The sequence below is a fragment of the Rhinolophus sinicus genome, chromosome 14 (assembly GCF_057876585.1).
Source record: "Rhinolophus sinicus isolate RSI-liver-muscle chromosome 14, RSI-T2T, whole genome shotgun sequence".
Lineage (NCBI taxonomy): Eukaryota > Metazoa > Chordata > Mammalia > Chiroptera > Rhinolophidae > Rhinolophus > Rhinolophus sinicus.
In genome coordinates this window covers 183,361,888-183,387,955 of record NC_142514.1, presented here as the reverse complement: position 1 = coordinate 183,387,955, position 26,068 = coordinate 183,361,888, and the positions used below count along the sequence as shown (strand labels likewise).

Below are 26,068 nucleotides of genomic sequence, written 5' to 3'. Positions count from 1 at the left end.
CACACCCGTGCCCTCCCGCTGGCCCTGACTGGCCTCTTATCCCAGAGATGGACGAGGAGGACTACGAGCGGCGCCGCAGCGAGTGCCTCAACGAGATGCTGGACCTAGAGAAGCAGTTCTCGGAACTCAAGGAGAAGTGAGCGAGCGAGGGACACCCGGGCTGGGTCCTTGGGCACCTGGGCTGAGGAGGCCGTGGGCCTGGTGCTGGGCCAGGATCCTGAGGCCAAGAGTGAGCGAGGGCCTGACTCAGGGCGGGCCGTGGACCGTGCGCCTGTGTATGTTTGCTGGATGAGCACGTTTGTCCTCCCAGGTTGTTCAGGGAACGACTGAGTCAGCTGCGGGTGCGGCTAGAGGAAGTGGGGGCTGAGAGAGCGCCCGAATACACAGAGCCTCTGGGGGGGCTGCAGCGGAGCCTCAGGATTCGCATTGAGGTGGCAGGTGTGCAGGCTGTGCTGTGGCGTGGGTGGCCCCCAGTCCCCCTCATGGCGCTCCCCCTCATCCCTGCCTGCCCATGTCCCGGTCCCCCTTTCTGGGCACTGGGGTCCCTGGCCAAGCTGGGCCTCCCATCCCCCGCCCTCCCCCTCAGGGATCTACAAGGGCTTCTGTCTGGACGTGATCAGGAACAAGTATGAGTGTGAGCTGCAGGGAGCCAGGCAACACCTGGAGGTGACTGATGGGCGCCTGGGGGAGGAGGGCGGAAGTGGCCCGCCCTGTCCCTCCTGGCTGAGCTGCTGCCACCTCTCCCAGAGCGAGAAGCTGCTGCTCTACGACACCCTGCAGGGGGAGCTGCAGGAGCGGATCCAGAGGCTGGAGGAGGACCGCCAGAGCCTGGACATTAGCTCCGGTGAGGCAAGGCGCCGGCCCCAGCACCCCTGCCCCAGGCCTGGCCCCGTTAGTGCCCAGCCCCTGCCTGGACCTTTGCGTCTCTGCCTGGACAAGGGGATAGCAAGAAGGGTGGCTGTAGAGACTGAATGAAACCAGGCAAGGAAAGGGCCGAGCCAGTGCCTGGCACACAGTAGGGGCTCAGGAAGAGAGGCACCCCCCCTTGCCCTCCTTTGCCCTTTCTCTCCTTTTAGAACAGGAGGTGTGTCATTCTGACACTCCCACACATACCACAGCCACAGTCCCCTCCATGTCCATAGTGCCTGCCATTCTTTGGGGCCCTGGGGAGGCAGGAATTGTCATCATCCCACTGTCCACTCAACAAATGAAGAGATCGAGGTTTACAGAAGTGCAGTGACTTCTTTCCCAGGTTGCACAGCAGTGCAGTTGAGACCTGAACTCAGCTTCCAGCCCCCAAGCCCAGGGTTCTTTCTGCTGTCCTGGGAGGTGGTTGATGAGGAAAGACTGGCCTGGCTTATGTGAGGGTGGGGGTGTTCTGGGAGAACCAGCACCCCAATCCTGACTCTGGGTCTGGGGTCACAGAGTGGTGGGATGACAAACTGCACGCCAGAGGCAGCTCGAAGACCTGGGACACCCTGCCACCCAGCAAGAGGAAGAAGGCACCCCTCGTTTCTGGTATCCTTCCACCCCACAGGGCCTAAGCTGGGCAGGATGGCAAGGTCAGCGCCAGACTGGGGGGCAGCAATGGAGGGGACACGGAAGACAGAATCAGACTAGACACATTTATGGTCACTTGGCCTCAATGTGGCCATGCCTGGGCAAACCCAGACCCCTCTCTCATCCCTGCCTTGCCCATGCCCCAGCCCCCCTTTCTGGGCACTGGGGTCCCTGGCCAAGCTGGGTCTCCCATCCCCCTCAGGAATTTTTTGTGAGGTCCTGGATCTGTCCTGGGCTGTGTGGGTCATGGAAAAATAGGAACATCCATTTAGTGACTCCTCATAACTTCCTGAGTGAAATCTCTGAGGCCCTCTGGCTTTCCCACAGTGTCACAGGCATGTCCCAGGCCTCCCCACCCCCATGCCTTTCTACCCTGTTGGAGAGCCTTCTGCCTGTCTGTGCCTGTTGGACGACACCTCCTCCGTGAAGCCTCTCCTGATCTCCCCCCAATGGCTATGGCTTCTCTCTCCTCTGCAGCCCTGTGGTTTAAACTGGGGCACCCACATCTGTGGGAGCAGTTGCCTCTGCCCCACCTTAGGTGTGAGCCCCTTCAGTCCAGGGCCTGCTGTGCCTTCATTCCTCTGGCACAGCCGAGCACAAAGCTGAGGTGAATCCCCCCGCCTGGTGTTGGGGCTCAGATTCAAGGAGGGCAGAATCATGCTGCATGGACTTGAGGGGTGAATGGGAGATGAGGCTGTAGAGACACCAGGCACAGAGCACAGAAGAGCAGAGTGGATGGTCCCCAGAGGGGAGTGTGAGACCAAAGGAGGGTTTTCAGGATGGAAGAGACTGGAATGTGTGTAGATGGGGAAAGGGGACAGTTCAGGGGACAGTTCAGGGGACAGAAAGTAGAAGGAGCAAGGTCCCTGAGCGGGTGGAATGGGCCTTGGCCTACTGACCTTGAGACTGGAGAGAGGTGATGAGGGGGAATGAAGGTGGGAGAGGCAGGGGTGAGACTCAGTGCCCTCCCCGCCCCCGCACCCCTGCTGGACTTGGTGACATAGGCCATAGACACACCGACCTCTCAGAGGATCTGGGGGCCGAGAGGTAGGAGGTGGAGCCTGAGCTCCAGCCCGTGACCTCAGCTCCGCTCCCGGGTCCGTGGCACCACCTATCGTGAGTATTGGAGCTCCCGGGGCGGAGGCCGTCTCCCGCCCCCTCCACGGCTTCCTGCTTCCTTGACCCTTATTGCAGGCCCTTACATCGTGTACATGCTGCAGGAAATCGATATCCTAGAGGACTGGACAGCTATCAAAAAGGTGGGTCTGCTGCTGCACGCTTCTCCCACCCCGTCTCAGGGAAGGGCCTGGCAGTGCAGCTCCCGCCATGACAGCAGCTTTGGTCTCTGCAGGCTTTCCACGTGGGCTTTTGAGGGCCTGGGGAGCTCTTTGCTCAGCCCTCGGCGCGCGCTGCCTTCAGCCCAGCTTTTATGGCATTGCTGCCAGCTCACAAACCTCCTTTTACCCAAGGCTGCCCTGGAGAAGGGAACTTCTAGTCTGTGTCAGCCCCTTTCCTGTTCTAGGGCAGGTGTTGATGACGTGGGAGAAATGGAAGGAGGGAAGGTGGGAAAGCGGCTGGGCTGGCTGGGCCTCTGACAGGAGGCCACATCAGAGCTTTGGAAAGTGTTTTATGCTCTCTGCCCCTGTCGGTGCAGCACTAGCCCCGCAGCTCCCACCCCAGAGATGCTGACGAGGACCGGGACCTGCCAAGTGGGAGGCAGGCTCTCAGGGGGTCTTTTCTTCTCTCCCATCCAGGCTAGGGCAGCTGCGTCCCCTCAGAAGAGAAAATCAGATGGTAAGAACCACAGGGGTTGTTCTACCCTCACCACCCCCTCCCCCAGCCCAGCCTCCAAGAAAGGAGCCCAGGGAGAGACGGTGGCCATGTCAGATCGGTGGCCTGCGAGTTCAGATGGTCTGGGTTTGAGGGCACTGTGTGAGTTTGGGGAGCAGGAACCAGGGTGGGTGGGGAGTTCGAAGCTGAAGGGTCTAGGGAATGAAACCTCCTGCCAGGATTGGTCAGGGAGAGCTGGAATACTAAGCCCCTGCGGGGAGGGGGGGCGAGTGGGCCCAGAGTGGTGATGGGCTCACAGATGAGGGCTGCGGAGCTGCCCTGGGCCACACCAACGCCACTCCTCAGTCTCCCGTGTGAAGGAGCTGCCTCCTTCTTGTTTCAGCTGCTTCTCACCTGCAATGGTTTTCCCCTTCCCACATCCCCCAGGACCGTGACCCTGCTGTTCACAGCCAAGGGGCCCCTCGGGGCAACTGGCACCAAACCCAGGATTTGCATTTTCCTGCTGCAGAAAGGCAGACTGACAAGCCTCTCGGGGTCTGCCCAGCCGGCCCTCCAGTCCGCTGCTGCGCCCTCCCCTCCAGCCGGCACAGGCCTAGCCTCCTCTGCCCCTCCTTGGGGCCTGTCCAGCTACAGGTGGCCCTAGCCAGGCAAGACTGTCTCCTCCATCCCAGACCAGCCCCCTGCCTCCCCTTCCTGAACATCAGCCTCCTTGGTCCCCTCCCTGACAAAGAAGACATGCCTTGTCTCCAGCCAAAGCACATACTTCCTGCTGACCTTGGACCGGCTCCCCAGTCACCAAGCCAGTGAGTTGGGCCTGCTTCACGGGAACTCTGAGCCAGAAATTACATTCTGGAGGTCTGTCTGTCCTGGCTGTTGCCGGTGATGAGAAGGCAGTCTCCCCAGGTCTTCTCAAGGCAGTCCTTGGTACCTGCCTCCCAGATTGTGGGGACTGGAATTAAAACCTTTCCTGGGACTCTCGCGTGACCCACATGTGTCTGATTTACCTTGCAAGGGAATCAGGGCTCCCATGGGGAGTGCCTGAGACAGGCAGTCTCTTTTGGCATCTGTGGTACCTCTTACTCCCTAGCAGGAGCCTACCCGCTCTGACTTGGGATATAGGCTGGGGGTTGGGGGAGGCTCTCCTATCACTCGCCCAGAGGTGGGGGCTGGGCCCTGGACTACCCAGTGCTGGTGAACAAAGTCTGAAGCAACGTGGCACAGGCAAAACACATGGCCTCAAATGGGGAAGGGGGCCCGTGCTCAGTGCTTGGAGACTGGGTCATGTCTGCACCTGCCCCAGTCGTTCAGCAGATTGGCAAGGCAGGCTGGCAGGGCCTATGTGCGTGGGAGGCAGCCGGCAGCAGTGCCATGTGCTGACACCTCACAGCCAGACTCCCTCCCATTTAGTGCTGAGTGTTAGAACCACCCCCAGAACCTCAGTTAAGCAAAGAGGTTAGTTTCCATGGAGACACAGCATCCTTTCTCCATGGCAACCTGAAATCCCAAATTCTAAGTTAGATTTAGGAATGAGTCATCTGTGACCAGTAGGGGGCACGCTCTCACAAGGGTGACCCCCAAGGCCTGGGCAGTTGAGCAATTGACCGCAGGCTTAAAGGTGCCCCAGAGGAGAGGCTTGGGCCTGTGGGGAGGAGCCGGCCCTATGTAACCCCTTCTTTCCCTCCCACCTGTGTGGCTTGAGGTGACTGGCAAGGCTGTGTGAAGATCTATGGAGGCAGCAGCCCCACCGCTGGGCTTCTCAGAGTGGTACTTGCATGGGGAGATCCCTGCCCACTAAGGCTGAGCCCAGAACAGAGAGGAAGCAGGCACTGCCCAGGCCAAATGGACACAGAAGAGTTAACTGGCGGGGTGTGACAGGGTGTGCCGCCCTCAGGAAGTGTTACTCACCACCGGGAATGTGAGATGTGAGCGCTCTTGCCTTGGGGGCTGGCTTGTCTTTCTGAGTCCCAGGAGAAACCGAAGGAGCTCCCCGCCATGGAAACCCCTGGGGAGCCAGGAGCAGGCCCTCTTGGAGCCCCCAGCCCATCCAACTTCACACCTGGGCACCTGGAGAGAGAAAAGTTAGTGAAGTTGGAAGGGCAGCCTGCTGGGGAAGGGAGGGACTGCTGCGCCGGGTGTATCCTGGAGCAGAGGAAGGGGAAAGGTTGGGCAAGGGTCCCAGCCCCTGGCCCCCCACTCAGGCCAGTGCCTGCCCCCAGGCCAGCACAGGACCCGCTGTACGATGTGCCCGATGCCAGCGGGGGGCAGACAGGTGGGCCCCAGCGGCCCGGGCGCACGGTGAGCCTGCGGGAGCGCCTGCTGCTCACGCGGCCTGTGTGGCTGCAGCTGCGGGCCAACGCCGCGGCCGCACTGCACGTGCTGAGGACGGAGCCCCCGGGGGTGAGTCTTGCCCCTACCCCCTGGATATTGGCCTTCAGAGGGTGGGAGGGAGAGGGGCTGGCCCTGAGCCTCCGACCCTGTCCATTCGCAGACATTCCTGGTGCGGAGGTCTAACACACGCCAGTGCCAAGCTCTGTGCGTGCGGCTGCCCGAGGCCAGCGGCCCCTCCTTCGTCTCCAGCCACTATATCCAGGAAAGCCCTGGGGGTGAGAGGGACTGGCCTGCAGGGAAGGGGCTGGAAGCAGTCAGGGCAGGGCACGCGGATTCCCCAGACAACGACTTCACTTCCCATCTCGCAGGAGTCTCCTTGGAGGGATCTGAGCTCGTCTTCCCGGACCTGGTCCAGCTCATATGCTCCTACTGCCACACCCGGTGAGCCTGCCTGCAGACGCCTGGTGTCCACTCCCTGTCCTGCCTGCCCCTGCAGCCCCTCGCAGCCCCCAGAGCCCCAAGCATCCCTCACTCCTGACTTTCTGTCCCCTCTCTGGCCGCAGGGACATCCTTCTCCTCCAGCTGCAGCTCCCCAGAGCTATCCGCCAGGCGGCCACCCAGAAGGAGCTGGAAGCCATCTCCCATCTGGGCATTGGTAAGGCCTCCCCTGCTCCCCAGGGCACAAATGGGCACGCTGAGGCCCAGGGGGAAAGGGAAGGTACTTGGGCACAGTCTGCCCCTGTGCCTCGCGCTCAGCTGGGCACCCCCCAATCTCCCTGAGGCCCTATTTGGTTTCTCTTCTCTAGAGTTCTGGAGCTCCTCCCTCAACACCAAGGCTCTGCCGGGCCCATCCGAAGGCCCACTGCTGCCCCGGCTGAAGCCCCGGTCCCCACAAGAGCTGGACCAGGGCACCGGAGCCGCCCTGTGCTTCTTCAACCCCCTGTTCCCCGGGGACCTGGGCCCCACCAAGCGGGAGAAATTCAAGAGGAGTTTCAAAGTGCGCGTGTCCACAGAGACCTCCAGCCCCCTGTCTCCACCTGCTGTGCCTCCTCCCCCTGTCCCGGTGCTGCCAGGAGCAGCCCCCAACCAGACAGAAACGTTGCCCCCTCGCCAGCTGCTGCAGAGGGAGAGCTCAGTGGGGTACCGTGTGCCAGGGGGTGCCAGCCCCAGCCTCCCGCCCCTGCCCTCCCTCCAGGAGGTGGACTGTGGCTCCCCTAGCAGCTCAGAGGAGGAGGGGCTGCAGAAGCCCAAGGGGAGTCCAGCGACCTCACCCTGCCAGGGCCGCCGGCGGCCTTTGCTCCGGTCTGTGAGCACTGCCTTCTGCTCTCTGCTGGCGCCCGAGCGGCAGGTGGGCCGGGCAGCCAGTGCACTAATGCAGGACCGCCACACAGCCGTGGGCCAGCTAGTGCAGGACCTACTGACCCAGGTGAGGTCCAGCCCTGAGCCCCAGGAGCTGCAGGGTGTCCGTGAGGCGCTGAGCCGGGCCCGAGCCATGCTGAGCGCGGAGCTGGGCCCTGAGAAGCTGCTGTCGCCCAATAGGCTGGGTGAGACTCCAGCCCTGTCTCCATAATCCCAGCTCTTCTCACCCACTTCACTCTCCTCCTCTCCACAGTGCCAGCCTGTCTCCTGTCTCACCAAGATTCCAACCCCCCTTCATCCCTCTCTCCCCGACTATGCCCCTTCTCCCTGGGACTCTGCCATGCCCCACTCCTTTCTCCTGACCTCTGCCTGCCTCTGCTCCACAGAACACGTCCTGGAGAAGTCACTGCATCGCTCGGTACTCAAGCCTCTCCGGCCCATCCTGGTGGCCCGCCTGAGGTGCCGGCTTTCTGCCGACGGCTCCCTGGGCCGTCTGGCTGAAGGCCTCCGTCTGGCCCGGGCCCAAGGTCCCGGAGCCTTCGGGTCCCGCTGGAGCCTGCCCTCCCCGGTAGAGGTGGAGCCGGTACGCCAGAAGCTGCTCCAGCTGCTCCACGCCTACTCACCCAGTGCCCAGGTCAAGTGGCTCCTGCAGGCCTGCAAGCTGCTCTACACAGCCCTGAGGACCCACTGGGGTATGCCCCCACCCACTGCTCCCTGCCCTCGGAGGCAGGCCCCCCTGGCAGAGAGTTCAGGAAAGGCCCAGCAGGGGAAAAGATGGGTCCTACCCTGGCATCCTACAGATGGTGACACTGAGGCCCAGACTGTAGAGCATCTTCCCCTCAGCCCCTGCTCATGGTTGCCATAGAGACCATATTGCCCAAGGCTTGGCAGGTGGAGGGGAGGATCACTGTCTAAGACAAGGAGTGGACTCTGACCCTGGAGCCCCCAGGAGTCTGAAGCTTCCTTGTCTATTACACCACCCCACAGGAGAGGGTGCGGGGGCCGACGAGTTCCTCCCGCTGCTGAGCCTGGTCCTGGCCCAGTGTGACCTTCCCGAACTGCTGTTGGAGGCCGAGTACATGTCAGAGCTGCTAGAGCCCACCCTGCTCACCGGAGAGGGTGAGGGACCCCCACACACAGGCCACCTCCCTGTCTGGGTGGGGCTGGGCGCCTTAGCACCTGCATGGCCCCAAGTAAACGGAAGGGGAGAGGCAACAGGTCACCCACCCCCCAGCCTGAGCTGCATTCTTCCCTTGTGTCCTAGGGGGCTACTACCTGACCAGCCTCTCGGCCAGCCTGGCCCTGCTCAGTGGCCTGGGCCAGGCCCATGCCCTCCCTCTGAGCCCCTCACAGGAGCTGCAGCGCTCCCTCAGCCTCTGGGAGCAGCGCCGCCTGCCCACCACCCGCAACTGCCAGGTAACAGGACCTCCATACCATCCACCCCAAACAGGCCCAGCAGGGGAAAGGCTGGTCCTACACCACCTGCCATAGAAACAGTGCCCCATGCGGAAGAAAAGGTCCAAGCCAGCCTTTCTTTCTAGAAGGAGGACGTTCCATGTGTGCTCAGTGCTCCAGGGGCTCAGCCCTGAGTCTTCACAGGAACTCTGAAATGGGGCCATTTTACAGATAAGGAAACTGTGACATGACACGGAGAAGGAAAGGGACATGGGGCAGGCCCCCAGCTGGGGCTCTGCCCTCCCCTGGATTCAGGCTTCCCGCCTATGCTCCATTCCACCTCCCATCTGGGCTCAGGCCTCGTGTTCTCAGACCACATGCCATCCCTGCCCTTCACCCTCCTCTCCATCTAGTCAAGGGACCCTTCCAAGCCTTGGTTAAGAGTCCAGACTTTGTAGTCAGATCCTGAGTTCAACTCCTGACTCTGCTACTTTCTGGTTGTAGGAGCTTGGGCACATTAGATAACCTCTTTGTGCCTCAGTTCTCTCATCTGTAAAATGGGATAATACCTACCTCCTGGGGTTGATATGAGGATTAAATGAGTTAATACAGGGCAGCACTTAGAGTACTCTATCTAAGTATGAGGGCTAGGCCACACAGGCCTGCTGGGCCAGCCTTGCAGCCTGCAGTGGGACCCCTTAGCCCCAGCACATCTTTCCTCTGGGACCCCTCGGAGCTTACCTTGTCCAAAAGGCTATTTCCAGTTGGTTCTACCACTGGATTTATACCAGCCACCCCTGTGTCTGCAGAGCCTAAACTGGAACGTCAAGCTTTGCAGCCAGATATGTACCAGGCAGGGCTGAGTTCTTGTTTCTGCTTCTCCTGCACAGCACCTCCTCCGAGTAGCCTATCAGGACCCCAGCAGTGGCTGCACCTCCAAGACCTTGGCCATTCCCTCAGGGGCCTCGATTGCCACCCTGAACCAGCTCTGTGCCACCAAGTTCCGAGTGACCCAGCCTGACACTTTTGGCCTGTTCCTGTACAAGGAGCAGGGCTACCACCGCCTGCCCCCCGGAGCCCTGGCCCACGGGCTTCCCACAACTGGCTACCTGGTCTACCGCAAGGCCGACTGGCCCGAAACCTCAGGGGCCTCTCCCAGGGCCTCCACAGAGAAGGACAGCAGGGAGCCAGAGGCAGAGGGCGAGGACGAGGAGAAAGGGGGCTGGGGAGATGGGGACATCAACGTCAAAGCCAGCCACAAGGACAGCAGAGGAAAGGCTGAGACAATTGCCGAGCAGGACGAGGGCCCAGCCAGGGGAGGCCCTGCTCAGCCAGAGGAACCAGAGGCAGAGGGAAGCCGGGTAGCTGAGGAGTAACTGGAAGTGGCCAGAAGGCTTATTTCGGCAGAAAATTCTGAGCCTGCTGGGAATGCCTTTCAGCGCCATCAGCCCCCCCCGACCAAGGCCACAGCCACCCTAGCCTTGTCCACCCCTGGCTGCTCCTGTGTCTGCCACCTCCTGTGTGGTATTGATCTCTACGACCATACCTGCTAGGGGAGTGCCTGGACTGGCCACATCTGGGGTGCTGGAGGAAAGTCGAGGGGGCTTGGGAGACACCAGATCAAAGGCCCTTTGTCTCTCATCCTTCTCCCCCTCCAGCCGGGTGAGTGTGCCCAGCAGCTGGCCCCGGGGGAGGGGCACAGCCCAGGGCAGGGCCACTGCCCAGGCAGCCCCTCCAGGCTGGAGGCTTTGAGGCCCTGTAAGACTCCACCCACTCCTGGGTGTCAGGAGAATTCAGGAAGGCAGCAAGGGCCCAGTTCTGCTCCATACCACCTAGAGGACTAGCACCTCCAAACCTTAGTGCCCTCACCTGTAAAGTGGGGGTACAGTGCCACGCTGCCTTCTCCCAGAAGTCTTCCAGGGGTCAAAATGGATGGTTTTGCTGCAAAGTAGAGCTCAGGCTGGGGGGAAGGGGAGGGAAGGAAGTGGGATGTTAGCATTGCCCCCCACCCCGCCAAGGGTTGTTGTCTGCACTTGCCAGTGGGTGATGTTCTGCAGTCAGCCCAGGGGAGATTCTGAAGGTCAGGACCAGCCAGCGGAGTGCCCACGTTCCGGTCTTTCCAAGATGGAAAGTCCTCCCAGGGGAATGGAATAGGGAGCCAGTCTTCCAAAATGGAAACCATTTTCTCTGCATTTATTATAGCTTTTGTGGATTTCACAAGAGCTTTATGGGCGGTCATGCTTATTACCCACTGAGGTTCTGGAAAGTGACTCCTAAAATACTATGCAGCAGGCCATTAGGGGTTCCCCCACCCAAACCTGAGCATCAAATTCCAACTAGGCCCCCTCTTCTAAGCCACCAATTAACCCTCAATGGCAACAGAGCAGGCAGCAAATCTGAGTAAAGAAAATACCTGCAACGACCACAAGGGGCTGCGCGTGGGCCAGGAAGCCGCGCAGGGGTGACTCGCAGGGGCAGGGGAGGCTCCAGGGTCTCAGCAGCCTAGGTGGTCCCATGGGCTTTGCACTCGCAGCCCCGGACAACCTGGGGACACAGCAGGGGCTGAGGCAGCTGGCCCTCAGCAACCTTCGAGTGGGGTCTGGGCGAGGCCAGCCTCACAGGGACCACTCCCTGGACAGGAACTGTCCCCTGGTGGAAGGAGGACCCCAGCTAGTCTCCAAGGCATTCCCTCAGGCGCTGCGCACCAAGGGACATCAGCCCACATGTCAGACAGACCTGACCCTGGAAGGTGGAAATCCTGGACGTTGGGATTTCAGATAAACCTAAAGCAGCCCAGTTGCAGGGCTCCCAGACTTCTCACTAGGCCACCAGCAGCGCTCCCCTCCCCACACCCCACACCCAGCTTCTCGCTGGTAGGGAGTCTCCCCTTAGGTCCTCCCTATCCCATGCCCACCCCCGGTGCCTTGACCGTACTGGGCACTCCAGGAGCTCAATAAAGGCTGTCCACTGATTGGAGTTTGATAACTACTAAGAGTGGAGGACGGTGAGGGGGGAAGCTGGGAGGTTCAGGGAGGGCTGGTTCTGGGAACCAAACAGGATGTTTCAAGTTCAGTCCCAGAGGAAGGGCCTGGAATGGTTGCAGGGGGTGCTCAGAGAAGCCAGGAGCAGGTCTCAAGGCTGAGGCTTCTGGCCCATCTTGGGGGCCTCTGCAAGTTCCTCCCACCCCCTTTCAGTGCTGAGTCCTAATTCCAGGCTCTGGGAATTCAGCTTGCCCTCAGCAGTGGCCCAGCAGAGCCCCGCCAGGCCCTGTCGTCTGTCTGAGTCCTTTGGTTTATCTTCTCAAGAAATTCGGATTGTCAGGGGTCCAGGCCAGGTAAATCGGACCAAGGGTTGTGATACAGGGATTGGGGCTCCAGGCAGGACAGGCAATGCTAGGCTGGGCTCATTATCACCATTTTGCAGGTGAGGAAACGGGCTTGCTCAGGGAAAGTGGCTTGTTACAGGACAAAGGGCTCGGATGCCAGGTTCTGTAGAGCTGATTCTGCACTCAACAGTAACCTATGGAGTATCCATATGGACCAAACACCAAGCACCCACAGCCCCAGCCAGAGGGAAACAGATGTGATCTGGGCAGTAACTAAGGAGCAGACTATGCTTGGATTCTGCACTGCCCGCTCCCCCACCCCAGCCTCCCACCTTTGGCCTCTGTAAGAGGAAGGCTCTGAGAGGCGCCAGGCCTTATCCAGCATCCATGGCTGCAGGGCAGCTCTGGAAGCCTGACATTTGGGTCTCTTTGAGGAGCACCAAGTCATTTCCTCACTTGGAAATGCTGCACTTATCACCTCTAGTCACCATAGTTCCATGTGTGGGTTTGTTTATTGTCTGTCTTCCCCACTAGCAGGCCAGAGCCAAGTTGGCCTTGTTCCCCATTAAATCTCAGGGGCCTAGAACAATGCCTGGCCCGGAATTGGCACTTAGTAAATACATGTGGAGTGATTGACTGGGGAAGACTCAGCCTAAACAGTTCGAAATCCCTGGGGCGCGGGCAGTGCATTCTCCATCGCTGCCACCAGGGGGCGAGCATGCCCATTCCTAGTCCCAAGCCAGGTCCCCTTCTCACCTGAGGCCACCCAGGGACTCTGCCCGGGCTCCGAAGACCGCTGCCCAGCCGGGTTCCAAGAAGGAAGCAGCCCTGCAGTGAGGCCTGGGGATCGTCCCTCCAACAGGGATCCTGAGAACAGAGGTCGAGAAAAGACTGAGGAAGGGGCCGCCTACCACCCAGGGCTTTACCCGCCTGGCAGGCCCAGGAGTCGAGGCCTGTGGGATGGCCTGAGGGGACCCTGTGAAGGGTGGGCAGGAAAGCAGTCATTAAGACCCACAACCACACCCTGACACACCTTCAGCACAGAGCATTTAACACTCTGCCATAGCTTTGTGGCCAGTGTTCACAGTTTAACACACAGAAATACCCGGACTCACATTTGCAGAGCATGTGATACCCTCCCTGCCACAGTCATGGACGGTAAAACCTGGGCACCCCCAACCTTAACAGGAACACAGAGAGTGTTAGGAACACTCTGACACTGTTAACCATTTGTGCCCTGTGGTAGGGGACAGTGACACACATAAGCCCCTCCTCCAACCCACACCCTGACACAGACATCCTAGATCAGCAAACTCAGAGATACTCTCTCACAACCCTCCCTCTTGGGTTCAGAATATGACTCCCTGACACAGGGACAGGTTGACACAGAGACGTGTGGTGAACTGCTACACAGGGACCTCATGACCCATTTACACCTACCCATGTGGGACTGCCGCTGACACACCCAAGTCCCCCGCTCAGACACACACACAAAGACACACACATACTTTGTATACTTTTGATCCTGCAGAAGACATCCAAGCCTTTCTGACTAATCTCACTCCCAGCCCTGGCCTATCCCTGCCACCACTCAGACCCCCCCTCCCATGGTAGACCTTGGAGAGGTCTGAGAGCTGCTGAAAAGACCCCGATGGGGGGTGTGGTGACCCCACTGGCCAGGCAGGAGGCAGAAGCCCGCAGTACTGGGTGGGGAGGCCTGAGCTCATCAGATTCCAGCCTGAGTGATTCACGGAAGCGCCTGGGGAGGATCTGGGGGTTGGGGGGGGTGGGGGCACTGGCCCAGGGGCTGGGGCTTTGGGGGCCTGGATGGGCTTCAAACCACAGGGTCTTGGTTCCAGAGCAAGCCTCTAGTCTGGGAGGGGAGCCTTCCTGGGAGAAGTCTCCTTTTGAGGAAGCGACAGCCTGAAGTGGTGTCTGCTGGGCCTGGCTCCTGGGAGGGGCTCAGGACACAGAGCAGAGCCCCAGGATGAGACAATCGGCCCCTCCTGCCCAGGACCTGGGCCCCTGACCCCACGCCTTCCTAGTCCTGCAGCTGGGTGTCTTTAGCAGGGCTTAGGCCAAGGGTGGGGGCAGGGGTGGGGTGACCTTCACAGCCATCTTGGCCCCTTGGGCCCTCAGGCAGGCAGCCTGAGTGAATACCAGAGGCCCTGAGGGCTGGACCTGCCTGGCCCACAGGGTTACAGACCTTCCTGCCCTGCCAAGCGAGGCTTCTGCCAGAAAGCTGAGGACACAGGGCTGTCCTAGCACCAGGGATGTTTTCCTGTTGAGATGGAGCCTTCTGCTCCTGCCACCCCCTGAGCCTACTGCCCCCCAGGCCGGACTAATGCTCAGAGGACCCAGTTTCTCCTGCAGGGTGACAGGAAGAAAGGATGGGGCTAGGGGCAGAACGGGGCACAGGAAGTGCCTTTCTTGGAACTCTGTACCAAAATAGCCTGTTCTGTCCTACTCTGGGTCTCAGTGTCCCATGAGGGAGGTATGTGTCACCAAGGAGACCTTCCCCAAGGAGGGGCCTGAGCTGACCTTAGTCTGGCTTTTGCCTGCCATCCTCCCACCCCCCACCCCCACCAGCCCCCACCATCTCCGCCTCAGGCTCTGCTCCACTTTGAAGTCTTAACATAAATATCATGTCTGCTTGGGTTCCCCTTCCCGGCCAGTCACAGCCCCCAGACCTGGCTCCCACCCCAGCCAGCCCCGGGGATGTGTGCTGGAGGAGAGGGGGGGCCTGGACCACCCAGGGAAGGTGGTGAGCCAGAGACCCTGGGACAGGATCAGGGAGACAGAGTGGGCAAGACACCAGAAGCAGAGAGAGGAGACAGGCAAGTAGGCAGAGAACAGAGAGACAGACCCCAACAAGGCGACAATCCTGGGGACAGGAGAGGAGAGAGACCCAGAGACAGACAAGAGAACTAGAGACGCCTGACACAGAAGGAGGGAAGAAGAGGCTCTGCTGTCAGAGGGATAGCGAGACAAGAGATCCCTGGGGACAGAGAGGGGGCAGGAAGAAGAGGGAACTGGATAGAACAAGAGGGGGAAAGTTCCAGGGCTGCAGGTAGAGACTGAGTAGAGGGCAGACTAAGATGGGGGTAATAGTAGGAAGGACACAGTGGAAAGACAAATGTCCCTGGCAGGTGACCAACCATCCTCCTTTGCCTAGGGCTGAAGGGCTTCCTGCGACATGGGACTTACAGTGCTTAGACCAAGAAAGTCCTCAGCAAACTAAGCCTAGTTGGTCACCCTAGGTGGCAGGCCTCTGCCAGATACCACTATACTGAGAGGGAGGGCTGCGCCCTTCTACATCTGATGGGAGCTCCAGGACTCCCTTCCTTATGTGCAGATGTGGCCAGATGTTCAGGTCAGGCATCTGCCAGGAGAGAGACTGGGGCCCCAGCTGGGCCCAGGTTGGGCAATCTGAGGGCAGCCATATGCTTCTCTCTGCACAGCTGTGGGCACAGGTGTGGACCTATGAGGACACACACACGTCACCCAGCTGTGCACACCACAGCAGTGCAGGGCCTGTGCAAACATGCACACACATGGTCATGCATGGACACTGGGTACACCCATGAACACACAGTCTCCCTCCAATGGCAAAGATACCCATTCACCCCATCAGAATCCTTTACTCCCAGGGGCCAAGTGTGGACAACACCCCTTCTTCCTGGGCCCCACCTTTCCCAAGCCTGTCTCTCCCACCCTGTGCAGTTCCTACACCACCCGCTTCCCTCAGGGCTCACCCATCCAGAAGCACACAGGGTGGGGCCCCAGCATGTGGGGAGGGGGAGGAGACCAAAATCGCTCCCTTCCCTCCCAGACTCGCTTCCCTCCCCACTCCTGCCCTGGGACCGCTCCTACCTCCTCTCCCGCGGTTCCCACCCAAGACCAGGCGCCTTCCGCCCACCCACCCATAGACCCTTCCTTCTGACAGCACAGAGGCTGGGGTGGTTTGCGAAGAATTTAGAAATGAAGGGAGGTGGGGGGATGGAGACAAAAGAAAAAGGAGGAAGGGAGGTGATTTGTACACAAAGCTATCTGCTGGCTCAGCAGCAGGGGCGCCAGGCTCTAGGATGCCTGGGGGGGCCCCCCAATCACACTCGACCCCCCCATCCTGGCTGGTCCACTGGGCCCTCTGCCGCTGCCTTCACCCCCACCCTCACGGGCCCACGCACTGTATCCAAAACCACCATCTGGCTTGTCCCAGTAGCTGGAAGACAAGGTTCCTTCTGGGGAAGCGGACTTCCGTTTTCATGCCCCTCTTGAGGTGAGCTCTCCCCAAAGCAGGGAACCCCAGACTGCTGACCCCTTTTGTGAGCTGTGCCTGGCGTCCTGAGCTGTCCCACTCCATCCAGGGAGACATACTGGCCTCCAGCCCCAATAAAGAAAACAGGTTATGTGGTAAGCATCACACATAATCCCTGCCAGTGGAAGCCCAAGCTGTCCGTCCTCCTGGGCTGCACCCCTACAGACCCATAGAATTACATTCTGAGCATGCCATCCATCACAGGGATGGCTAGTTATGAATGAGCGCTTCTGCCTGAACCCCGGGACCCAACCACGCATCTAAACATCTTCTCATCCACACACCCACCCACTTAGCCATCTACCCATCCGTCCATCACTCATTCTTTTACTTAACTACCCTTCCATCCGTCCACCCATCCATCTGTCCACCCATCCATCCGTCCACCCATCCACCTGTCCATCCACCCATTGTCCTACTGAACCACACTTCCATCCATCCATGCATCCATCCATAATCCACCTACCCATCCTCCAAGCATGTATTGTATCAATTAGCATCTTCTCTGTGTTACGGGGGAACCAAAATGAGTCAGGCTGAACAGGACCAGCAGGAAGAGTTAGAACACAACAATCTCTCTTCACCCTCTCACCCGCCAGATCCTCTGTCTCCCCCTAGGGCAGGAGGTTCTTGGGCTGCCTCACCTCCATCTCTCCCAACCTGGATGAGGGCGGGTGAGTGTTAGGCATCTACCCAAACTGGGCACTCAGCTTCGTCTCCAAGTCTCATTTTCTACCTACCGAACGCTTAGCCTTCTTAGTGTTAGGTATGCCCCACTCCTCCTCACACTACCCACCCCCCAGGCTTCCCTCCACTTGAAAGTGGTCCCAGCCAGACCATCTGGAATGTGGCCTTTGACCCTCCTCCTCTAGCTTCCCTTGCCTGCCCCCCAACCCCTCACCCCCACAGAGGCTGGAGTCCTGACCTCTGCTCTGACACGCCCACTAGCCAGACGGCCTGCAGCCTCCCCTCAGACGCCCCAGCCCCAGCACTGGCCATTGCCTGAATCATGACTGGGCCCGCCACACCCTTGGACCAGGCTCTGGCCTGCCCCAAAGGAGACTCCAGAGGCTGCCTCCCCCAGCCTGGCCCGCCCTGCTGCCTGGCTCTCCAGCCAGCTCACTCCTTTCTCCCAGACTATTGCAACAACCTTCTAACTGGTCCTTGGCCTCTGGTCTGCCCTCCACCCACCACACACCAGCCACAGGGATCTCCCGTCATGCCCCTTCCCCATACCCCTACAATAGAGGCCAGCCTTTTAGCCAGCTTCTCTACTCCTGACTGACTCTCTAGATGTCCCTCACTCCAGGCCCAGTGGAGTCCTTCGTATTCTCTATATGCGTCTTGAATCACCCACCTCGGTCCCTTTGTCCAGGCCGTGTCTTCTTCCTATCCCGCCTTCCTCGCGTCCTCATGCCTTGCTGTCATGCCCACTCTCAGACTGTGCTCAAATGAGTCTTCAGGGCACTGCAGCAAAAAGAGAACTGAAATAACAGGCAAGAGGCCTGAATCGCAGCCCTATTACTGACTTGCTCTGAGACTCCCTGCAAGGCCTCGGGTTCCCCACCTGCAAAAAGGCTTGCTGATTTCCAGAGATCTCTCAGTTCTAGGATGGTCTGACTTCTGGGGAAGTCTGGGCGAGTGTGGAGAGCAAGTGGGCTTTGGCTCCAAGCAGAATACCAGTTTCCCACACTTACATCATCCTGAGGCAAGTTCTTCACCTACCATGTTTCCCCGAAAATAAGACCAGGTCTTATATTAATTTTTGCTCCAAAAGACGCATTAGGGCTTATGTTCAGGGGATGTCCTCCTGAAAAATCATGCTGGGGCTTATTTTCCAGTTAAGCCTTATTTTCGGGAAACACGGTAGCTGAGTCTCATTCATTCATTCATTTGCCAACCTCCTATTAGCAGCATCTATGGGCCAGGAGCTTTCCAGGCTCAGGGTACAACAGGGAGCAAGACGATGACCCTGTCTCGTGGAGCTCACAGTCTCTTAGGGCAGGAGTTCTCCTCTGAGGGTGATACGGTTCTGGGATGTGACGATTGATTAACAATGTCTGGAGACAGTTGTCCCAACTGGAGGGGTGCTACTGGCATGGAGGTAGAAGACGGGGTGCTGCTAAGCATCTTACAAAGCACAGCACAGTCCCTATAAGAAATAATTACCCGGCTTTGCATCGCAATAATGCCAAGGTGGAGAAACCCTGGCTACTGGAGAATTTGAGCCAACAAGTAAATATATACCGTGTCAGATAGTGGTAAGTGCAAAGGAAAAAAATGCAACAAGACTAGGGGGCCAGGGAGCCCCAAGGGTGGGGAGGGAGGTAGTCAGGGACTGAACGGGAGCTGAGACCTGAAGAAAGTGAAGGGGCAGAGAGCATTCAGATGTTACCAGAATGTGTGTGTGTGTGTGTGTGTGTGTGTGTGTGTGTGTGTGTGGTGGGGGGAATGGGCGGGGGAACAGCCAAGGCAAAGGTGCCGAGGTAGACCTGAGTCTGGTAAGTTTCAGAAACAGCCAGGAGGCCAGAGTGGCTGGAGAGGAGGGATGACAGGGAAGGAGTGGGATGAGAAGTTTGGGGGCAGATCACATAGGCCTGGAGGCCATGGTGAAAACTGTGGCCTTTCCTCTGAGTGAGATAGGGGCCTTCAGGCTTCTGGGCAGGGGAGCAACTGGATCTGACTTAGTTTCTAAAAGGATCCTTCTGACCGAATGGGGAGGACACAAGAGAGCGCAGAGGACAGGCTATTGCAAGAGTCTAGATGGAAGATGACAGTAGTGGTGGGGGCCAAAGATGGGTGGCAAAGAAGGTAGTGGGAAGCAGTCAGATTCTGGATCTGTTTTGAAGGTGAAACTGACAGAATCTGCTGAGATTGGACGTGGGGTGTGGGAGAAAGAGGAGTCAAGGATGATCTCAAGGCCTTGGGCCTGAGCCAAGACAAGGCTGAACTGCCCATATTGCCTTTCTCCTCGTGAGAACGGGGATCGTTTTATGTGCTTCACAGATGTCGACCGCGACAGAACCACCTTCCAGGTATAGAGCAAGCACTTCAAAAGCCCTTGTTCTCAGGAGAACTGGCTGTGTCTGCAGTGCTAGCCCTGGTACCATAAGGTGGTTAGCAAAGCAGCCCTGGGCCCCACCCCCACCCAGATTTCCTCAGAAGACTAAGGAACACTTGCCTCCTGCTTTGCAGCTGACAAAGCACATTTGTGAACACTGAGTGTTGAGATACACTAGCCCTGCTGCGGGGAAGGGCCCTGACACATTACCCCCTTTTTGTAGATAAGAAAAATGGAGAGCCAGAGAGGGTCAGTGAGTTCCCTGCAGGCACACAGCAAATCAGTGGCATTGTGGGAAGCTGGACCAGAGCAATGCACTGAGGGGCAGGACCTCTCCTCCATATCCCCACACCCAGCTCAAACTTCTGCCAAGAGTTCAGTGGGCGTGCACGGGTTAATCTGACAACTGGCTCCCCAGGGACCATCCTGGATGATAGGCTCAGTGCACATGCCTCCAGAGGCCTCCAAGAAGAGGACCCTGGCCAGGCCCTACACAGCAGGCCCTGAGGGCAGGGAGAGCTCCACACATGTGACTCCTGTATCACACACACACACACACACACACACACACACGTGTGTGTGTCATTGTGTGTCCTATGCCCATACATGGCCTCTCACCAGTTCCCTAACAGCCAGCCCTGCATACCCTGAGTGCAGCCCAGCCCCTGCCCAGCTCCCTCCCCCTGTACCCTGCCCTCCTGCAGCAGGAGCCCAGAGAAGCATTTCCTGTTTGGGGGCCAACTCCTCCCCCTCTAAGCCCAGGTTCCCAGGGCCCTGGCTGAGCAGAGGTGGAGGGAGGGCAGCCCTGTCCAGCTGGAGCCAGAAGCTTAGGGAGTGGGTGGGTGGGGGGAGGTTGAGTCAAAAGCTTAGTACATAAATAAGGGGTTGAGGATACCGGTTCCTGAGAGATCAAGGTGTCTCCAGTTCAGGGCCTGCACATGAACTGGAGGGACTCCATGTGTTAGGGCATGTAGAATGCCACGCTACTTTGTATGTGCACTAAGGGGGGCAGCATGTCAGAGCATGTGAATGTGTGGGAAGGGGGTTGCAGGCCCACGTGGGTCTACAGTGAGAGGAAGGGCTTAGCCTGTCAGAGCACATGTACATCTAGGACCAAGGGGCAGATGGTCGAGTGTTCTTGTGCAGGGAGAGGAGCATACCCACTCGTGTGATGTGGAGGGTGTGAGTCAGAGCATGTTTCCACACGTATGACAAGCAGTTGGGCTGTGAGACTGTTCACGAGTGTGATGAGGTTGGTGTGTCCAGATTTGGGTCACTTTCCGTCTGTGGGAAGTGATCTCACCCCTCTGCCAAGAGCTCCAGGCTGCGCTGGAGTTTTCTGAGGGTCATCCAGCCTCTTCAGGCAGGCAGTCCCCTCTCCTTGACTCCCAGCCCGTTCGCGCGCCTCCTCCCCTCCCCCGCCCCCAACCCCCAGTACCCCCGCCCCTGCCCCCCGCCCGATTGCTTCCTGCTCCGGCGGCCCCCGGGGAGCAGGAGCAGGGAGCTGGCAGCCGCCCCATCCCACTCCTTACAAGGCCTGAGTCCGGCCGGGCCCGCCCCCGGCCCGCCCACCAGAGGGCCCAGTCCCTCCCCCTGTCAAGAGCGATCGCGGGCCGGGCCCGGGCCAGTCGGGGGGCGTCGCGATGCTGCTGCGCCTGCTACTGGCCTGGGCGGCCATGGTGCCCACGCTGGGCCAGGCCCCCTGGGCCGCCGAGCCCCGAGCTGCCTGTGGTCCGGGCAGCTGCTACGCCCTCTTCCCACGGCGCCGTACTTTCCTGGAGGCCTGGCGAGCCTGCCGCGATTTGGGGGGCGACCTGGCTACCCCACGGACCCCCGAGGAGGCCCAGCGCGTGGACAGCCTGGTGGGTGCCGGCCCGGCCAGCCAGCTGCTGTGGATCGGCCTGCAGCGGCCGGCCAGGCAATGCCAGCCACAGCGACCACTGCGCGGCTTCACGTGGACCACGGGAGACCAGGACACGGCCTTCACCAACTGGGCCCAGCCGGCCACTGTCGGGCCCTGCCCGGCCCAGCGTTGTGCAGCCCTTGAGGCGAATGGTGAGCATCGGTGGCTCGAGGGCTCTTGCACACTGGCTGTCGATGGCTACCTGTGCCAGTTTGGCTTTGAGGGCTCCTGCCCAGCCTTGCCGGAGGAGGCGGGCCAGGCTGGCCCAGCTGTCTACACAACGCCCTTCCACCTGGTCTCCACCGAGTTTGAGTGGCTGCCCTTCGGCTCTGTGGCTGCTGTGCCATGCCAGGCTGGCAGAGAAGCCTCTCTGCTGTGCGTGAAGCAGCCTGAGGGTGGTGTGCGCTGGTCACGGGCTGGGCCCTTGTGCCCAGGTACTGGCTGTGGTCCCGACAACGGGGGCTGTGAACACGAGTGTGTGGAGGAGGTGGATGGTCATGTGTCCTGTCGCTGCACTGAAGGATTCCGGCTGGCAGTGGATGGGCGCAGCTGTGAGGACCCCTGTGCCCAGGCCCCATGTGAGCAGCAGTGTGAGCCTGGTGGGCCACAGGGTTATAGCTGCCACTGTCGCCTGGGTTTCCGGCCAGCCGAAGATGAGCCCCACCGCTGCGTGGACACAGATGAGTGCCAGATCGCCGGCGTGTGCCAGCAGATGTGTGTCAACTATGTCGGTGGCTTTGAATGCTACTGCAGTGAGGGCCACGAGCTTGAGGCTGATGGCATCAGCTGCAGCCCTGCTGGGGCTATGGGTGCTCGGGCTTCCCAGGACCTTGGGGATGAGCTGCTGGATGACAGGGAGGATGAAGAGGCCTGGGAGGACTTCAATGGTGGCTGGACAGAGATGCCTGGGATCCCATGGATGGAGGCCACACAGCCGCCTGACTTTGGCCTGGCCTACAGACCGAGCTTCCCAGAGGACGGAGAGCCTCAGATGCCCTACCTGGACCCTACCTGGCCACCCCCACTCAGTGCTCCCCAGGTCCCCTACCACTCCTCAGTGCTCTCTGTCACCCGACCCGTGGTGGTTTCTGCCACACGCCCCACACTGCCTTCTGCCCGCCAGCCTCCTATTATTTCTGCTACACGCCCACCTCTGGCCCCTGCCCCTCAGCTCCCCAGGATCCCTGCCGTACACCCAGCTTTGCCCCGTGACCACCAATTCCCCATGATCTCAGCCAGTTATCCAGATCTGCCCTCTGTCCACCAACCCCCTATTATCTCTGCCACTCACCCAGCACAGTCCCCTGCCCACCAGCCCCCGATTATCTCAGCCAAATACCCTGAACTGCCCCTTGTCCACCAGACCCCCATGTTTCCAGACACTCAGGTCTCTGATACCCAGACCACCAATAATTTGCCTCCAATCCCAGCTAACCGTACCCCTCTGGTCACCACTTCCAGTGCCCATCACCCCCTTGGGACCCCAGATGTCCCAGTGCTCAAAGCCCAGGACACCCACCTTCCCATTACTTCCACTATCCAGCCCTCTTTGACCACTACTTCCAGGTCCCCTGTGCGCCCTGCCCATCAAGTCCCTGTACCTGCTGCCACCCAGCCCCCAGTCCTCCACACTCCCCTGCCCCCTCAGAGTCCCACTAACCAGACCACTCCCACCAGCCCTACACATACCTATTCCAAAGCCCCACAGATGCCAAGGGAAAATGCCTCTGATTCCAAGCTGGCCCCATGGCTGCCTTCAGTGGCCCCCACAGCCGCCCCAACAGCCCTGGGGGAGGCCAGTCCTGCCGGGAGAAGCCGGAGGGATGACCGGTGGCTGCTGGTGGCACTGCTAGTGCCAACATGTGTCTTCTTGGTGGTCCTGCTTGCACTGGGCATCGTGTACTGTACCCGCTGTGGCCCGCACGCACCCAACAAGCGCATCACAGACTGCTATCGCTGGGTCACCCATGCTGGGAGCAAGGACCCAACAGAACCTATGCCCCACCGGGGAAGCCTCACAGGGGTGCAGACCTGCAGAACCAGCGTGTGATGGGGAACAGCCCCCCTCTGTGGGGGTGGGGGAAAGAGGCGTGCATTGGACACATGGTCCAGGCTGCACCAATGACCCATGGGGCCTGCCCAGATGGACAGAGAGCTTCCCGCTCCCCCAGGCGCAGCCAGGCTCCTCTCTCAGTCAACCACTAGACTTGACTTGTGGAAACTCTGCTCCCTGGCCTGGCACTCATGACAGAGGAGATGCTGAGGCCCCCAGGACCTCAGGGGGTGGGTGCTGGGGTCTCCTCCAATAAACAGGGTGCCAACCTCACCCGAAGCTCCTGATCCCCATTGGTGCCTGAGGGGAGGGTCTGGGAGGACTCAGAAAAAAGGAGGGGACCTCAAGAAGAAACTTACATGGGAAACTTGGTAATAAGGTAAGACCCCTTAAGAGAGGGTATGCTTCAGCGATTCTCAGGGAAACAAGAGCCCAGAGAGGGCAAAGCTTTGCCCAAAGTCACACAGAAAATCCAGGAGTGGGATATTTGGCACGGAGAGAATTCCATAATTGTTCTTCATACCAAAACTCCAGGAAGGTGGGGCTGAATCTGGGGGAGGGTTCTGGAATGAGGGCTTCCGCTGAACTGGAGCCAAACTGGGTTTTAGGGGTCAAAGGTAGCTCTGGGCCTAGTGATTCTGGGGAATGAAGATGGTCTAGTGGGTGAGCTTCTCCTAACTTTCTTCTGGTACTTCCCTTCCCATCCCTGCTGGCTGCCCAGAAGTTGGTGGCTGGGACTCAGGGTCACTCAAGGATGCTGCCAGCCCTCTGGGTTGTAGGTGCTCCTGAGGCACTCCTCCCTGCTCTAACGAGGAGGTGGGAGTCAGAGCTTAGCAGGCTGGGCTGGAGAGAGTACTAACCCAGGAGAGACTGCCCTCATCCAGCTCACTGGGCAGCCTCCTGAGCAAAGCCTTCCTTCCCATCTTGGGCCGCACTTTGCCCTTCTCAGAAACAACCAAGAGACCCCAGCTTGAGTGAGGGTTCAGGCTGCTCAAGGCTAAAGTGCCCCATGAATAGGAGGAGGGGATGGTCAAAGATCACGGCCTGGGAGAACCCAGCAACCTCCAACATCCTGGGCTCACTGACTTGGGAACAGCGAGAGGCAGGACCTGGGGGCAGGGAGGCGCCGGTTCCCACCACCACTGTAATTTTTCAGTTGCAGCCTCTCAGGGGCCTCTAATTAAGACGGAGCAGAACCACCACGACCACCCGGGCAGGCAAGGAGGGGTGGCCCAGAGCCCCTTTCCCTATACCTCCATCTGACCCCAGGGACTGGGCCGGGGCTGGAAGGCCGGGCTGGGCCCTAAGGGACTAGGAGACTAGGGGCCGAAGCTGGGGATGAACCTGGGGGGTGGGGGGCGGAGGGAACGCTATGCGCCGCCCCATTCCCGGCTCCCGCTCTCACGTCCCCCTAACTCAAACCAGACGCCCCGCTAGATTCTGCCCAAGCTTTTAACCTCGGAGACGCCGCTGGAGAGGTTCGCTAGATGAAAAAGGGGGTCGTGGGGTGGCCCAGAGGTCTGGGTCTAAGAAGGAGGTGCGGGCGCAGGAGGTGGGTGATAAAGCCTGCTGGGACAGGGAGGACTGGAGTTCGCTCCTGTGACCCTGGGCCTAGGATCCAGAGAGCCCCAAGGGCAGGAAGGAGTTAAATGCACAGCAATCAGAGGGAGGAGATGGGAGTGGGGAAGGGGGCCCAGAGCCGGCTCTTTGTCATCCTGTAATGAGCACCAGATGCGGAGCTGCGTGCGGGCCTACACAGACAGCCTCCCAAGGCAGAACCCCCGCCTGCGCTGAGCCAGGGCTCCGCCCAGGCCCAGAGCTGCACTCAGGCCCCGCCCACTAACTCTCAGGCCCCGCCTCATCCACGCGCGACCCCGACGTGCATCAAGACACTCGCACTATCTGCCTGGTCCCTTGGAACTACGAGCCACGCCCACTCACTGCTGTCAAGCGTCCCCTCGGGAGCTCTCCAGAGGCCCCGCCCACTAAAGCCTTAAGTCTCTGCCCCTGCCAACTCAGAGATTCTCGCAGCATTGCCCTGCCCTCTGTTCTATCAGCTCCACCCCGGCCAAGACAGTACCGATGGCCCCGCCCATCAGGGACAGAAGCCCCGCCTCCTCAGTCCAGCTCTCGCAGTCTAGGGGAGTTATCAGTTCCCGCTTCCAGGAGGTATGAACTCCGCCCAGAGTTTACCCAGTCTCCTCATGCAGCCCCACCTAACAGAACTAAAGCTCCGCCCCTTCCCACAGCCAGGGACTCGGTCCCCAAACGCCGGGAATCCAGCGGAGATATTAACTCCGTCCACAGGAGATGCAAACTCCGCCCTCCGGGAGTTTACGCGTTCCTCTCTCGAGCCTCTGCAGGACCTGCTTCCAGCCACAAGCCCCGCCCCGTCACTGGCGACCCAAATCGCAGGGGCGGAGCCCCAGACCCGTCTCACAAGGGGAAGAGCTCTGCCCACGTACGGTTAATACACTTTCCCTTCATACTGAGGTAATGGCCCACCCACACAGAGTTCCTCAGGCCCGCCCACTAAGAATGCCCGCAATAGGCTCCTGAAGGTCCCTTAAGTCCCGCCCACGCAGAGAATGTAACCCAACCTCTTATCTCAGGCTCCGCCTCCTAATTATGTATGGCCCCGTCCATCTGTAGGCCCTACCTTATCGGAACCCAAACTCCGCCTTCTCCGGGCGTGGGACTCTCGAAGTCACTCATCTCCTTCTGGTTATGCCCAGACTAGTAGGTGGGAACCCCTCGTCTCTGACCAGGACGCTCCTGAACCCAGGCCGGGCGACCTCTCTCCTTCGCCAACCACGGTTTCTGTCCGCCTGGATTGCAGATTCTCTGGGGAGAACGCCGAGACGGTGTCGAGATCTCAGCGGACCGCGTCGATGAATGAGCCTTTGGCGCCACCTGCCCTCCGCACCGCAGCTTGCAGCCAACGGGAGTCAGTCTGGCCCCTCTCCCAAAGCACG

At 59.7% G+C, this 26,068-nt stretch overlaps 3 protein-coding genes and 1 long non-coding RNA gene across 6 annotated transcripts in view; 3 read left to right on the top strand and 1 right to left on the bottom strand.

Moving 5' to 3' along the window:
- Positions 1–4,324, top strand: part of BRMS1 (BRMS1 transcriptional repressor and anoikis regulator) — a 7,170-nt gene extending 2,846 nt beyond the window's left edge. For both annotated transcript variants that reach the window (XM_019737820.3, XM_074336731.2), the window contains exons 3-10: positions 46–136; positions 311–438; positions 587–666; positions 748–844; positions 1,426–1,518; positions 2,755–2,819; positions 3,315–3,354; positions 3,778–4,324. In XM_019737820.3, the coding sequence (XP_019593379.1) occupies positions 46–136; positions 311–438; positions 587–666; positions 748–844; positions 1,426–1,518; positions 2,755–2,819; positions 3,315–3,354; positions 3,778–3,785 (602 nt within the window). In that variant the 3' untranslated portion in view covers positions 3,786–4,324. The remainder of the gene's footprint in view (positions 1–45; positions 137–310; positions 439–586; positions 667–747; positions 845–1,425; positions 1,519–2,754; positions 2,820–3,314; positions 3,355–3,777) is intronic.
- Positions 4,143–26,068, bottom strand: LOC148755987 (uncharacterized). The gene is made up of 6 exons (XR_016018404.1): positions 25,753–26,068; positions 17,434–17,543; positions 12,515–12,625; positions 10,303–10,393; positions 5,257–5,415; positions 4,143–4,279 (listed from the first exon to the last, which is right to left on the bottom strand). It is a non-coding gene; the product is annotated as an uncharacterized LOC148755987 (long non-coding RNA).
- RIN1 (Ras and Rab interactor 1) lies at positions 5,299–11,404 on the top strand. 2 transcript variants are annotated; one of them, XM_019737818.3, is made up of 10 exons: positions 5,299–5,429; positions 5,568–5,748; positions 5,840–5,954; positions 6,048–6,120; positions 6,243–6,334; positions 6,486–7,223; positions 7,425–7,730; positions 8,026–8,157; positions 8,303–8,454; positions 9,324–11,404. In XM_019737818.3, the coding sequence occupies exons 1-10, from the start codon at positions 5,344–5,346 to the stop codon at positions 9,807–9,809; spliced, it is 2,361 nt and encodes a 786-aa protein (XP_019593377.3). In that variant the 5' UTR covers positions 5,299–5,343; the 3' UTR covers positions 9,810–11,404. The 2 variants fall into 2 exon arrangements, with proteins under 2 accessions (XP_019593377.3, XP_074192828.2); XM_074336727.2 differs by lacking the exon at positions 8,026–8,157.
- CD248 (CD248 molecule) lies at positions 20,742–23,372 on the top strand. Its single transcript, XM_019737598.3, has one exon. The coding sequence runs from the start codon at positions 20,781–20,783 to the stop codon at positions 23,088–23,090; it is 2,310 nt and encodes a 769-aa protein (XP_019593157.3). The 5' UTR covers positions 20,742–20,780; the 3' UTR covers positions 23,091–23,372.

Bases quoted from the DNA above. Each gene is read 5' to 3' on its own strand.
- RIN1 (XM_019737818.3), top strand. From the start codon at position 5,344: ATGGAAACCCCTGGGGAGCCAGGAGCAGGCCCTCTTGGAGCCCCCAGC. The intron at 6,335-6,485 runs GTAAGGCCTCCC...TCTCTTCTCTAG, and splicing joins CATCTCCCATCTGGGCATTG to AGTTCTGGAGCTCCTCCCTC. The intron at 7,224-7,424 runs GTGAGACTCCAG...TCTGCTCCACAG, and splicing joins GCTGTCGCCCAATAGGCTGG to AACACGTCCTGGAGAAGTCA.
- CD248 (XM_019737598.3), top strand. From the start codon at position 20,781: ATGCTGCTGCGCCTGCTACTGGCCTGGGCGGCCATGGTGCCCACGCTG.